At 39.8% G+C, this 13,115-nt stretch overlaps 1 protein-coding gene across 10 annotated transcripts in view; it reads right to left on the reverse strand.

Moving 5' to 3' along the window:
- DYNC1I1 (dynein cytoplasmic 1 intermediate chain 1) overlaps nucleotides 1-13,115 on the reverse strand; it is a 270,699-nt gene that overhangs the window by 27,690 nt on the left and 229,894 nt on the right. For 9 of the 10 annotated variants that reach the window (XR_012157549.1, XM_073333889.1, XM_073333886.1 and 6 more), the window contains one exon: nucleotides 4,053-4,193. The exons of the other annotated variant lie outside the window; for it this stretch is intronic. Coding sequence is in view for 8 of the 9 variants with exons in the window: in XM_073333889.1 (XP_073189990.1) it covers nucleotides 4,053-4,193 (141 nt within the window). In the remaining variant the exon portion in view is untranslated. The remainder of the gene's footprint in view (nucleotides 1-4,052; nucleotides 4,194-13,115) is intronic. 10 annotated transcript variants of the gene reach the window in all.

The raw sequence follows: 13,115 nt of genomic DNA on the forward strand, positions 1-13,115 counted from the left end.
CCATTTCATCAGTTAGTTTTGTTCCTCAGAAAATTAGTAGATCAAAAATATATAAGTTCTTTCAAAGGAGTATGTTTCAGACATAAAATTTTAGCTATACCTTTCAAAATGCTGAAATATATACAGGTATTCTACCTCTGCTTTGGGTTAATATAGCATTATTCCTGTGTTGCACAGAAAAACAAACAAAGGGCATGTTGACCAATTCAGGGTTCTATAAATTAAAATCTTCTAATGGTTTAGTAAAAATCATTCTCACACAACAAATTTATCTAACAGCATCAAAGCAATTGTGAAATAGTTCTAAAATATTTGAATACACCTCCTTTTTTCCTTTTGTACAAAGAGATATGTAGTCATTCTACATTATCTTAAAATAGATTTGACTGCTTTGAATAATGATAGTTTAAATTACACACACCTATTTAACATTTCAGAGATCTGAATTTACCTTATAATGGTTATATGACACCACAGTTATGTTTTTAAAGTTATATTTTAAAATACTTTATAAATTATCTAGAGTTATAAACTGACACTTGTCAGATTATAACCATTTTTGCGTATGAATTTAGCAAATAGACTGAGAAATCAGTCACCGAGAAATCAACAACTAATTCACCTTTTAATTTTTGTTGCTTATGTTGTGTTAAAAAAACTGTTTAGAGATATCTTTCATATCTACTTAACAAAATAAATGCCATCTACATAGTTTCAGAGCCAAAATATACAAGACATACAAAAGAAAATACTGTTGAAAGCAACATAATAGAGCAGCAAAGTGGAAAAATATCAATCATTCTTGAACAGTAATCAATAGAGATGATTGAACAATAACCTGGATGCTGATTCTACCTTTAAGCCAGGCAAAAAAAAAAAAATTTTTTTTTGTGGACACACTACTGGGAAATCAAGATCTTCCATCCTAAATTTAAATGAAAATCTGACATACTGGTACATCTAAAAATGTTATACAACTTGCAGGAGAATAAAGAAGTGTTGGGGAAGGGGGGGGTTAATGTTAAATAAATCAAATATGATAACTTTCATTGTTATTACAAAAACCAAATGTTATCCACAAATCAGAATGATACATGTGATTAGTTCAGCCCTTTTTAAAGTTTGATTGTGATAATAGTCAAAAGATTATAGCCATTTGGATCAAAAAGCATCTAGAATGACGGCTAGGTACTGTTAAAAAATCATAATGAAAAAAATAATTATAGAGAAGAGGACTAGTAGAAATTGTATTATATTTCAAGAAATTGGAAGGTTTTTTGTAAGTTATCAAAAAACCGATATGTTCTCCATCAGTTTTCAAAATAATAACAAAACATTAATGCAGCTAATTTCCTAAAATCAAAGAAACAAAAACATAATTATTAATAATAATAATAGCCAACCTTTTATATAGCACTTTTCATCAGTAGATCTAATTAAAAGCCATTAATGTATTTGTCATTTTCCTCTATCTGTATTTGACATCTATTACTAGAAAGTTTTGTTTGTTTAAACACAGCTAAAGAGTCCCACGAATTTCCCAGGTTAGTCATCTCATTTTTATTACAATGACTAATGAATAAAACTCTGACAAAGATTTTTCATTAGTAAACAGAATAATTTGTTCAGATTCTTTAATAATCAACTATAGAAAACCATTATAATCTAATTTTAACATACCAGGCAAAGGGTCAAAGAAAACATTGATCACCTTCAGTTGTAATTTTTAAAAGAATTGTGCAGGGTTTTCTTTCACTGACTCTATCTGATCTGCTTTCGTTGCGAATCCAAAACCTCCCATTGATTTAGTTGCTGCTAGTTTATGATTTCTAGACATTTTCAAGTTATTCCATCACTGCTTATTAAAGAACTGGAATAGTAATTTTTTCTTCAGAGATCCAAAGTCAACCCTCATGCTGATGTAAATCTGTAATAATACCATTGACTTCGATAGAGATTTATACTTATATGAGAGCTGATTTTGACCATTATGAATGAATATTCTTTGTGAAACTGCTGGTGGCTGAGGGTGTGTACAGAATGCAGGAACAAACTCTGAATTCATTTTTGTGGATGCTCGTTTGCCTTTTCTTACTCAAAATGTATCTGTAAGCCTGGTCATCTAGGGCATGATCCAGCTTACTGACTGCAATGGGAGCAGAACCAGGCAGCTCATGGTAATTATTTGTGGTGAAATTCAGGTGCCACTGAAGGCAACAGCAAAGTCCCCACTGATTTCAGAGGGGTCAGGATTTTACCAGAAAGGGTTTTTTTTTTTTTCTTTTTGAAACTTTAACAGGTTTTTATGTTGTTAAAGTGGCATTAATGAGAACACCTGAAGGATATGTTCCTCCCTTCCCCAAAAGAAATTCTGAGGAGAGTCCTCCTGGATATCCTCCAGCTGTATGCTTTCTAATTAAAAAGGCTGCAGTACTTCCTGCTCAGAACACTTCAAAAGGCATGGCTGCTCCACGTGACAATACAGTTTTCAGTGTGTGTTCCTCTTACCTGTCCACATTTATTTATGGCCAAGCAGCACTGATTTGGAGACCATAAACTGTACTTGTATTTTACTTTGGCTGAAATGTATATCTATCATTGTTACATGAAAGACATAGTAATAAATGAGCTAACTTTAAAGAAATATTGTAGGAAATGGGGAAAATATTGGCATTCGTTCTCCTCATTTGTTTTAGAAAATGAGAAGAACTTGTCCATTAAAATGTGACCTTATTTTTATGCTGATTTTTTTGTTTTGTTTTCTACTTTTGCACTATGCTATTGCAGAGTATTGAAAACAAACAGTTAGTGCTCGGGTGATGGAAAAATATGAATCTTGCTGGTATAATCAAAACACACTGGTCATTTAGAACAGTGATGATTCTTACAGCAAACATTCGTCAAAGAAAAATTCAAATCAAAGCAAGATTGTACTCATTCAATACCTAGAAATATTTTTAAACATCTGGAGTCATATTTTCAGATTGAAATTATACCAGACACAAAAATAAAGAGGAACATAAAATTCATACTATCTATACTTAGGAAGGAGGCTGCTTGGTTTTTAAGTACAGTATTTGCTACTTCATCTTTGCAAAGAGTTCTCTTATTAGCCCTTTCTGTTTCAATGGGGTTGAAAGAAATGTAAGAGGTGGTGGGAAACACATGGGCATCATTAAGTTCCTAGCAGGTTGGAGGTACTGTTGCAGGGCTGTCAAGCTGTGACAATTTGCGGGAGATTTGGGGGGAAAAACAATTATGAAAGAGAGTTAATGTTCCATTGAAATAGACTGAAGACATAACAAACGAAATATAACAATCATTCATAAATAAATAACAGTAATGAAATAAAAACAATCCTTCATCCTAAAAGTGAGTGACTTACGAAGCTGCCTTAAAATCGATCCCAAACTAGGAGGTCTCACACTCTACATGAGACAGACTTGGCAGGTCTGTGGTGTTGGTACAGGGCTGTCAAGCTGTGACAATCTGAACGAGGGAGATGGTGAGATTTTAAATGGCTCACTGAAACCGTGTGCCAAAAGGAAAAAAAAATCACAAAATGGGAGAGATTTTAAAAATCTGCCTTGACATAAATCCAAAGGCAGGGAGTGTATCCTTCCCAAATAAGCGAAACATTATCTATTTGCTGCTCTGTGCTTGATTTTTTTGAATGGGGAATGCATTATTTCCCTTCCCCCGGAAATTTTAACTTGCACGCAACATACAAGGAGCCTTGAACCACACCGAAGGGGGGAGGGCGGCGGGGGGAGATTCAATGTTCCTTAAACGGACAGGAAGAGGGAGCTCAGTGTCCCCTGAAATGTACACAAGAAGGCTGGAGCCACGTCTGCTGAAACACACAAGGCGGGCAGGCCAATGATCTTTGAAACGCACAGGGAGTGGGGAGCTCCATGTCCCTTGGAGGGCACAAGGAGGAGAGCGTTTGGTAGCGGCAGGCAGAGAGGCAGGGACCTAACAGCCTCTCTCTCCTCCTCTCCCCCGCCCCGGCCGGCGCAGGGTTAAGGGCTCGCCCCGCCACCCCGCCTCACCTCGGTGTCATTATTCAGGTTCCACAGATCCAAGCGCCCCATCCCGTCCACACAGGCAAAGAGCGCGGGATGCACTGGTGACCACATGACATCGTAGACATAGTCTGCATTGTCTTCAAAGGAGTAGAGCGGCTTGTTGTGCTGTAAAGCAGAGAGAAGCATGAAGACTTCGTGGCGCTAGTCCTGCCTCGGGCTGTCTGGCGAGTCTAATTAAAAACTTTGCACATTTACCAAGTGTCATAAAACTTCCCCAGATGAAAGGTCCTTGCAGAAGGTGGGACTGGAGCTTTAATGGGGCAACAACTGTCCAGTGGCATAAATAAAATACAGTAGGGCGGGGGGGCAAAGGGGTGATTGGGTGGGGAGCTGCTGAGCAGGCTCAAATAGAGCTCGAGACACTCCACACAGGTACGCAGCGCGGCTGCCCCTTAGCGCCCGGGGCTATTTTGGGACGGGGGGGAGTCCGGGCGAGGGAGCGCTTTGCATGTTGCTCACACAGAAAGATCAGGTTTGTGGGCTGACCTGATAAGGGTCACGAGATTCCCAGGGAGCAGCCGCCCACAGGGGCTCCTTGCTTGGAAGGCAGCGACTGCCACCTAGCGGCGCGTGCATTGTTGCCGCGGCCAATTAGCAGCCTTTGCTATTTCCCAGTTGCGCCGCGGAAGACAGACAAGGGGCATTGCTAAGGGGAGCCACCGACTCCCGGATGACGCGATAGCAAAGGGGTTGCCTCGCTGAATTCATTGTCTGCTGCTTCATGGGGTCATTTCGACGGCTTATACTTGCTCCCCCTCTGAGAGTGCCTCCTCTTCTTTCCCAGGTGATTCAGATTAGTCTAGTGACAGCTGGATATTCCCAAACTGGTTACAATTCAATTTTAAAATGGGGGGAAGGCGAAGCAGGGAGACTGTAGTTGCCACATAAATTAAGTGGTGCAGATCTTATTTGAAGCGAACATTGTCATTTCAAAACACCTTAAAAGTCAGAGGCAAGTTTGCAAGTACACCAGAAATAAAATGTAATTGGACATAATGAATTATTCATCGCATCTGGCTTCTCTTATTCTAATTTTTGCATAATGGTTTCACTAATCCCTGATCAATTAATGTAAAATGAAATTTAAATGATAATGAAAACTCCAGAGATAAGAGAAATTAAGTATCCTCAGAGTCTGTGACAGAAATCTAAACAATGGGATTTTTAAAGAAACGTCTTCTACATCCACTCAGCTGTCTGTAAGAGCTCTTTGGGTTTGGTTTAATGCCTTTGCAAGCAGGGTATGATGGAGATCTGAAGAAAGAGAACATAAGAATTCAAAGTTATGATTCTACCCTACACTTGTAAAGGGACTTTAGTATCAGGTAAAGTATTACACAGAAGACCCTTAGAGAAACAGGGTGGGTGAGGTAGTATCTTTTATTTGACCAACTTCTCTGTTGGTAAGAAAGACAAGCTTTGAAGTGTAGGTAGAGCTCTTCTTCAGGCTTGAAAGCTTGTCTCTCTCACCAACAGAAGTTAGTCCAGTAAAATATATTACCCCACCCGCCTTGTCTCTCTGATATCCTGGGACCCATTGGGCTACAACAACACTACATACAGAAGACCTTTGCAAGCCTATTTTTACACTAGTTTTAAATATTTGGGGTTTCTCAAGAAGGTCATTGCAGAATACACCCTGTCCTGATAGTAAAACAAGGGAAAGAAAACATAAATTAATGCTGAGAACACATGAAATAGCTCATGCAGTTGTAATTATTTGCTAATAAGCTATTGATAACTAACCAATTTGCATATAAAATTGTGGAATTTAAGGACCTGATCCAAAGCCAATAGAAGGACTTCCATTGCAGTAGGCTTTGGATCGGGTTCTAGAAGAATACCTTCAAATTAAAAATAATATTTTTAATTAACAGTTTCTTACCTGCATTATTAATATCACCATTATTTCTAAAAGTGAAGGAACTGAATTTTTACTTATTATGCTGTTTCTTTTTGCATTTTATTAATTTTTGTCAATAAAAATAGAATGGTCAGCTTCAACTCTACTTAGAGTTTACTTCTTGTTTGTTTCATTTTCCGTCATCCTGCATTACACACTGCTACAGTGTTTAGGTTTTATATATTATATACGTATGTGTGTATGTATATATTCCTCCACGGTGTCTGTGAAACTGCCAAGGAATGTATGTGTTTTCATTGCAATATAAAAAGAATTAATAAAAACATTCTATTCAGCATAGGTTTTATAACAGTATATTTGCAGCTTTAATTACATGACAGTGTCTTTTTAAAACACAAAGGCATTGGACACTACTTATAGGCCTGCTTTAACTCTGTTTGAGTCAATGGAAGTTTAGCCACTGACTTTCAGTGGAAGCAGGATCAAGTGTTCACATTTGGCCTTATACTTTTTTATTTCATAAATGTAACAAATATTTTGTTTTATTTTTAAAATGTAAACCACTGACAATAAAATGCAGTTAGAGCTCTAGATGAGGAATTTGATGTGTACTCTTTCTAAAAAGTTTAAATATTGTCTTCTGGAGTCTTAGTGTTGCAAAAACAAACAAACAAAAATAGCAAGAGCAAATTCTTTCCCAAATAAGGAAAAGCACATGAATGGATCTATTGAAGTGTAAATGGGAAGACATGCATGCTTAAAATTAAGCACACGTGTGTTTCCAGAACTGGGGGCTAAGTGATGATCAGGGTTTTGAGGAGACAGAAGTATTGTAAAAGGTACTTGGGAGCTAATATCTTCAGCTGAAAGCCCGCAAATAGAATTCAGAGCAGGTCACACAACTCCACAATGTCTACAAAACACATACACAGAGCATGCAGTATTTTATATTTTCATTGTAAATTGTGCTGTGTGTTTCAAAGATTTCAGACATAAAAGTTTGCTGGAGAAAACTTAACAGTACTATAAAATAAAGTGTTTAAAGGAAACAAAGTCCACCCAATTGCTGATAGGCAAATATTTTTCTCATGCACAGAAAATACACTACAAATACAGTACTATGGACCATAAATGTCACAAAATGCCATGTGATTAAGAGGCACAAAATCTATCCACAGTAGATTGCAATCAACGTTTCATTTTTAAGAAATACTGAAATTGGATTTATTCTTATTTTATTCTGTCATTCACTTTTTATGGCCTTTTAGCTCCAGCAATATATTTACCAAATAATGACTAGCATGATCCAGAGGATAAGGTACTGAAAAGAGAGCAGGAGACCTGCGTTCTATTCTTGACTCTGACTACTGGGTGACCTTTGGCAAGTCACTTCACCCTATATGGCTCAATTTTTCCAACTGTTAAGTGGGATTAATGATACCTACCTTCCTTTGTACAGTGCTTTGAGATTGATGGATGAAAAGCACTGTCTAAGCACTAAGCATTATCATTACCATGATAGTGAAGATCTAAACATGCAAAACGGAAGTCAGGGCTAAAATCTGGACAGCCAGAATAATGTGCATTTAAGAAGCATCCAAACCATTCAGAAAATGAGACTCATATTAATGAATTTGAATGTGGGTCTGCATGGGACAGGAAGATAAGCAATACCACCTGCTCAAATAGCCAAGGTAGCCTGGTTAACCAATCACTAGCTTATTATTGGAAAACATGTTATGGGAATGTAAGTCTGTGAACTGCATCCCTTCATTTGAGAAGAAATAAATACTGGGCAACCTTTCTACACAAGCCACCAGTAAGGCCCATGCTTAATTTTACGCACGCTGAGTAGTTCTATTGACCTGAGTGGAACTACTCATAGTGCACAAGTGCAGGACTGGGGCCTCAGACTTTACTGTAAACCCACTAACTAAGGGCCCAGGCCTGTCAACTCTTAGTCATGTGAGTAGTCCTTACTCCTATGAACATGCATTTGCAAGATCACATTTATCACTACAAACCAGTTCTTCTAGGAACTGTTAAAATGTGAGTCCATGTAAAGTTTATTTTAACACCATTTTAAATTGCTTGAACTTCTGACTTACAAGCTGTAAACCTACCATATGGCTAATGTTATGAAACAACTGGAATTGAAACTTGATGAGCTTGCATTCTTAAGTTTCAGCCCCCATTATCATTCTTACATACAGAACAAATAGATGAAAGCAATGTCTTGAGCCAAATCCACTTATTTTTGAAAAAGGCAATTTTGGGTGAAATTCTGACTCTGCTGAAGTCAATGGGAGTTTTACCATTGATTTCAAGAGGACCGGGATTTCAGTATGCCTTTGCTATACTGGCAGATTGCTTCTCGCTGGCCAATTGCACTTGGGCCATGTTTCTTCAAAACTGCTGAATTCATCAGCTAAGCTTTAGTGGGGGTTTTCAACCTTTTATTTTTAAAAACATCCTTTTATTAAGTCGGCACTTTTCCATTGCCTACTACACTATGCATTTTTGCCACTGATTTATTTTAAAGGACTTTTTTTCTCAAACAATTTTTCTTGCAGCTCTTACCTATATGTAAATGACTCATTACAATATTATATCAAATGATAAATTTGAATCTCATTATTCAAAAAAGTTCAAAACGTATTATCCTTATCTTTTTACTACAGAAATCAGCACATAGCTCCACCGATCATACCTGTTTTATTCTGCATCACGGAAGGTCCCATGACTGTGCCTTAACTGCATCGCAGACTGATTTACAATTTACTCAGTTCATCATCCTGCCTGCGGAAATGTTTTTGTTCTTTCAGAGAAAGGCTCTGGGACATACTGGCAGCTATTGGCCAGAGTTGGCTTTATCTGGCTGACATTAGGAAGAATATAGAATCATAGAATCATAGAATATCAGGGTTGGAAGGGACCCCTGAAGGTTATCTAGTCCAACCCCCTGCTCGAAGCAGGACCAATTCCCAGTTAAATCATCCCAGCCAGGGCTTTGTCAAGCCTGACCTTAAAAACCTCTAAGGAAGAAGATTCTACCACCTCCCTAGGTAACGCATTCCAGTGTTTCACCACCCTCTTAGTGAAAAAGTTTTTCCTAATATCCAATCTAAACCTCCCCCACTGCAACTTGAGACCATTACTCCTCGTTCTGTCATCTGCTACCATTGAGAACAGTCTAGAGCCATCCTCTTTGGAACCCCCTTTCAGGTAGTTGAAAGCAGCTATCAAATCCCCCCTCATTCTTCTCTTCTGCAGGCTAAACAATCCCAGCTCCCTCAGCCTCTCCTCATAACTCATGTGTTCCAGACCCCTAATCATTTTTGTTGCCCTTCGCTGGACTCTCTCCAATTTATCCACATCCTTCTTGTAGTGTGGGGCCCAAAACTGGACACAGTACTCCAGATGAGGCCTCACCAATGTCGAATAGAGGGGAACGATCACGTCCCTCGATCTGCTCGCTATGCCCCTACTTATACATCCCAAAATGCCATTGGCCTTCTTGGCAACAAGGGCACACTGCTGACTCATATCCACTGACTCGTCCACTGTCACCCCTAGGTCCTTTTCCGCAGAACTGCTGCCTAGCCATTCGGTCCCTAGTCTGTAGCTGTGCATTGGGTTCTTCCGTCCTAAGTGCAGGACCCTGCACTTATCCTTATTGAACCTCATCAGAATATGGCTTAGTGCATTCTTTGTTTAGCGGAGAATCCTTCCCCATCTCCCTCGCATACAGAGGGCCCTCTCACAATGGAACCAGTATGCTCACTGAAGGGGGGGGGGGAGAGCAGGATTTGAGGAGGTGTAGGGAGGGGCCTTTCTTGGATACTGTTGCATGAGCGAGGGTGCTCAGGGGATGGAGCCAGAGGGGCCAGCACTCTGAGGAACTTGTCTTCTGACTCCCACAATGTGGGAGCACCAAAGAGTACTCTGGCTGCCTCAGCAAAACAACCACCACATTCTGTTCAGAATATCTGAAGGAGAATTAAGAACATCTAATCTGGCATCCTATTCTCATATCAACAGTTAGGGAGCTAACATCCACCTTAGATCATCTGCTGGTAGAGAGGGTGGAGTAATGATGTAGGAATGGAGACTGAGACCCAATGAGATACTCAGAGAAAAGCGGAGGACTGTGTAAAAGCACCTCACTGACAGCTAGACAGGAGAGGAATCAGAGCTTTTCAACTAAATCTTGAGCCAATGCCCATTGAAATCTTTCATTGGATCAGGCCCCAAGTTGTTAAGGAAAGGACTATAGCTTGGGCTGCCTGTAACCTGTGCACTCCAAACGCCACGAATAAAGCCTTGAGGAGGAATATTTTGCTTAGGGAAATATGTTGCTGTTGCTGTTTGATTAGGTGGCTCACTCACTCCCACATCTGACTTAGAAACACAGAAAGTCTTGGATTTCCTACCGCCACCATTCTGTCCCCCTTTTCTCTGCCTCCTCTTCTCCTCTTTTGCCAACAGATAAACTACTAGGCCTCGTAGTAAGCCTCTCCTCTTCTATGGTGATGGTTATGGCTATGCTCCTCCACTTCTGCAACTATTGCCCGAGTCATTCTGCAGCACCCCCACCATCTTGCTCCTCTTCCTGCTCTGTGCTGTGGATAATAGGCAATGATGATGGAGTGGGGAAATGAGGCAGGGATGCAGGATCTAATGGATGCAGTTACAAAGGATCATGACCACAGTTATTACAACACCATGGGTATCACTGGAAAGAGGAAGGAACATTCGCGATCAGGCCCCTCAAAGCCCAGTTGTTCTTTTTAAAAAATAGAAAATACGATTTCATCACGGGGTGGCCAGTCTGGTATCACACTTGTGCTCGGGGAATTATTATGCCTTCTCAGCAGCCCTGTTGTTTCATTCTCAACATGCCACTTGCTAGAATCTGCACTCTGGAGGGTGGGGAATACTGACAAATCTCTAATGTGGCCAAACAGCAGTTTACACTGAGCCATCAGGATTAGTCTTTGTGGCTGGTAGGATCAAGAGGTCTGCAGAGTTTTTCTGGGTAAGCAACTGCAAACTCTGAGCTTAATTATTACTGAAGAGAACCCCATCTTGTAGGATTCTGAACACATTTCCTTTCCTTCTAATAACAAAATATTTCAAAGAGCACAACTGGGGTTGCTGTATTTAACAAAGTAGAAGATGGAGGGAAAATTTTGTTGATTAGGTACATTACAAATTTTTTATTTTTTTTAATGTAGTCTTAATTATTCTGAAATACTTCATAGTTGCAGCCTGATTCTGTACCACTGTAGTCAATGAGAGTTTTGCTGTTGACTTCAATGGGATTGGGACTTAATTTTGTGTCAGTTGATGAATCCCTAACACTAACTTCTGCTCTCGATATGTGCATGAAGCTTCCACTGATTACAACAGAATTTACACAAGTGCATTCTCAGGCAGAATTTGGCCCTTTTGGTTTAATACACCAGCCCCACCTCTCACAATATTCCTATTTTATTTTCTTACATGGAGATTTGTTCACAAGATGCTTCATAAGCAAGAAGAAACAGGGTTTGGAATATGCCTATCTGCCGAAGCATATTTTCCTGTCGCTATTTAAAATACAGTTACACCGAAAACCAAAATCATGAGAAACACTTAATGTGAAAAATTCAAGGCTGCCTTGAAACCACCTGACTTCACTTTGGTTTTGCTCCTTAAAATTACCTAGAAAATACCATAATCTTCTTTTCGTATGGCTGGATGAGAGCCAGACCTCTGGCTCCAGAGGTAAAGGGCAAAAACTAAAAATCCTGTCTGAACAGGCAGCTCCACCCTCTTCCCCAAGTCAGTTTGGCTTTTTGACAAAAAGCGAGCTCTGAAACAAAATCATTCATTGCTTTGGTCTTGGACAAAATTCAAATTCCTGAACTCACATGGCAAACAGAACATTTCCATGAAATCCAGCATGATAACGTTATCATCTTTTGTTTTAATCTATAATCTGATTCAGTGAGCATATGCAGTGATTAGCAGTTTTAATTACTTCTGTTAAAGAGATGAAGTCTTAAATAGAAATATACTTCTTAGGGGCAGATTAAGGAAGGATTCTTAGTGCCACTGGATCTCAGTTGGCAATCTAGGGGATGTGATGTAGCTGTCCATCCATGAAAAAATAAGGTCAAATTTGCCACTGGGCTAAGTGGACACAACTCCACTGTAATCTGTGGGAGACTGGAGGATGGTCAAGGAGTCCATTCAGAGAGAGAATGGGGACAAAGTTTTTTGGGGTACGTAAGTTCAGAGTCCAAGAGGGCTGGAAGGAGTATGTGCAAGACAAAAGGAAGCAACATTTTGTGGGGAGCATCAAAGTTTCAGTGGATTCAGGTCACTTAGGTTTGGTCTATACTCTAAAAGGTTGCCAGAATAGCGAAAGTTATACCTTCTAGTGGAGACACAGCTTATACTGGCAAGAGTGCTTTTGTTCTTGTGTCTACACTAAGGCTTTTGCTGGTATAGAAATGATGTAAAAAAATACATCACCCTCCTAACTGACATTATATACTGGTAAAAGGTTGAAATGTAGACCTGTCTCACCCCGCCCCTCTTTCTGCTGTGAGATATACTCCAAGATAAAGATTTTTTTTTTTTACGATTAGTAAAAGTTATGAATTACAGACCTGAGCATGCAACCCTCACTCACCCAAATAGTTCCAGTGGCCCTAATCCTCATGTCAGGCCCAGGGGCACTTAGTGTAGGCACAAGGGGGGGGGGGCAAAGGTGTCTTTATAACACCTCTGCATTTCCTCAGTCCATGAAGCTGTCTGGGGATGAACTGGTTGTAGGCACAAGTTAGAGCAGTCCCTGGGCTATAACCTACAGCTGCCTTCGAACACCCTCAAGAGCCATACTGGTAGTCATGGCTTGCTGACGCACAATGTGCCCCAGCCACACTTCCTTCCCCAGCACAACTCCTTGTGCCGAGGGCTAATAAATGGAGGTAAAATAGAGCCCACTATACTAGCTTTCCACCTCTCAGGGATTTCCCTTTGAAAGAGGAATCCTCAGCAGGCCACCTAGGCCATTTTCAAGGAATCTTTGCAACACTTGAGCTTTGCAAAGCAACCTACTGGGGCTGAGGATGATGTTTATTGACCCTAATGGGTCAATGCATGAGTGAGGA

The sequence above is a fragment of the Lepidochelys kempii genome, chromosome 2, assembly GCF_965140265.1.
Source record: "Lepidochelys kempii isolate rLepKem1 chromosome 2, rLepKem1.hap2, whole genome shotgun sequence".
NCBI lineage: Eukaryota > Metazoa > Chordata > Testudines > Cheloniidae > Lepidochelys > Lepidochelys kempii.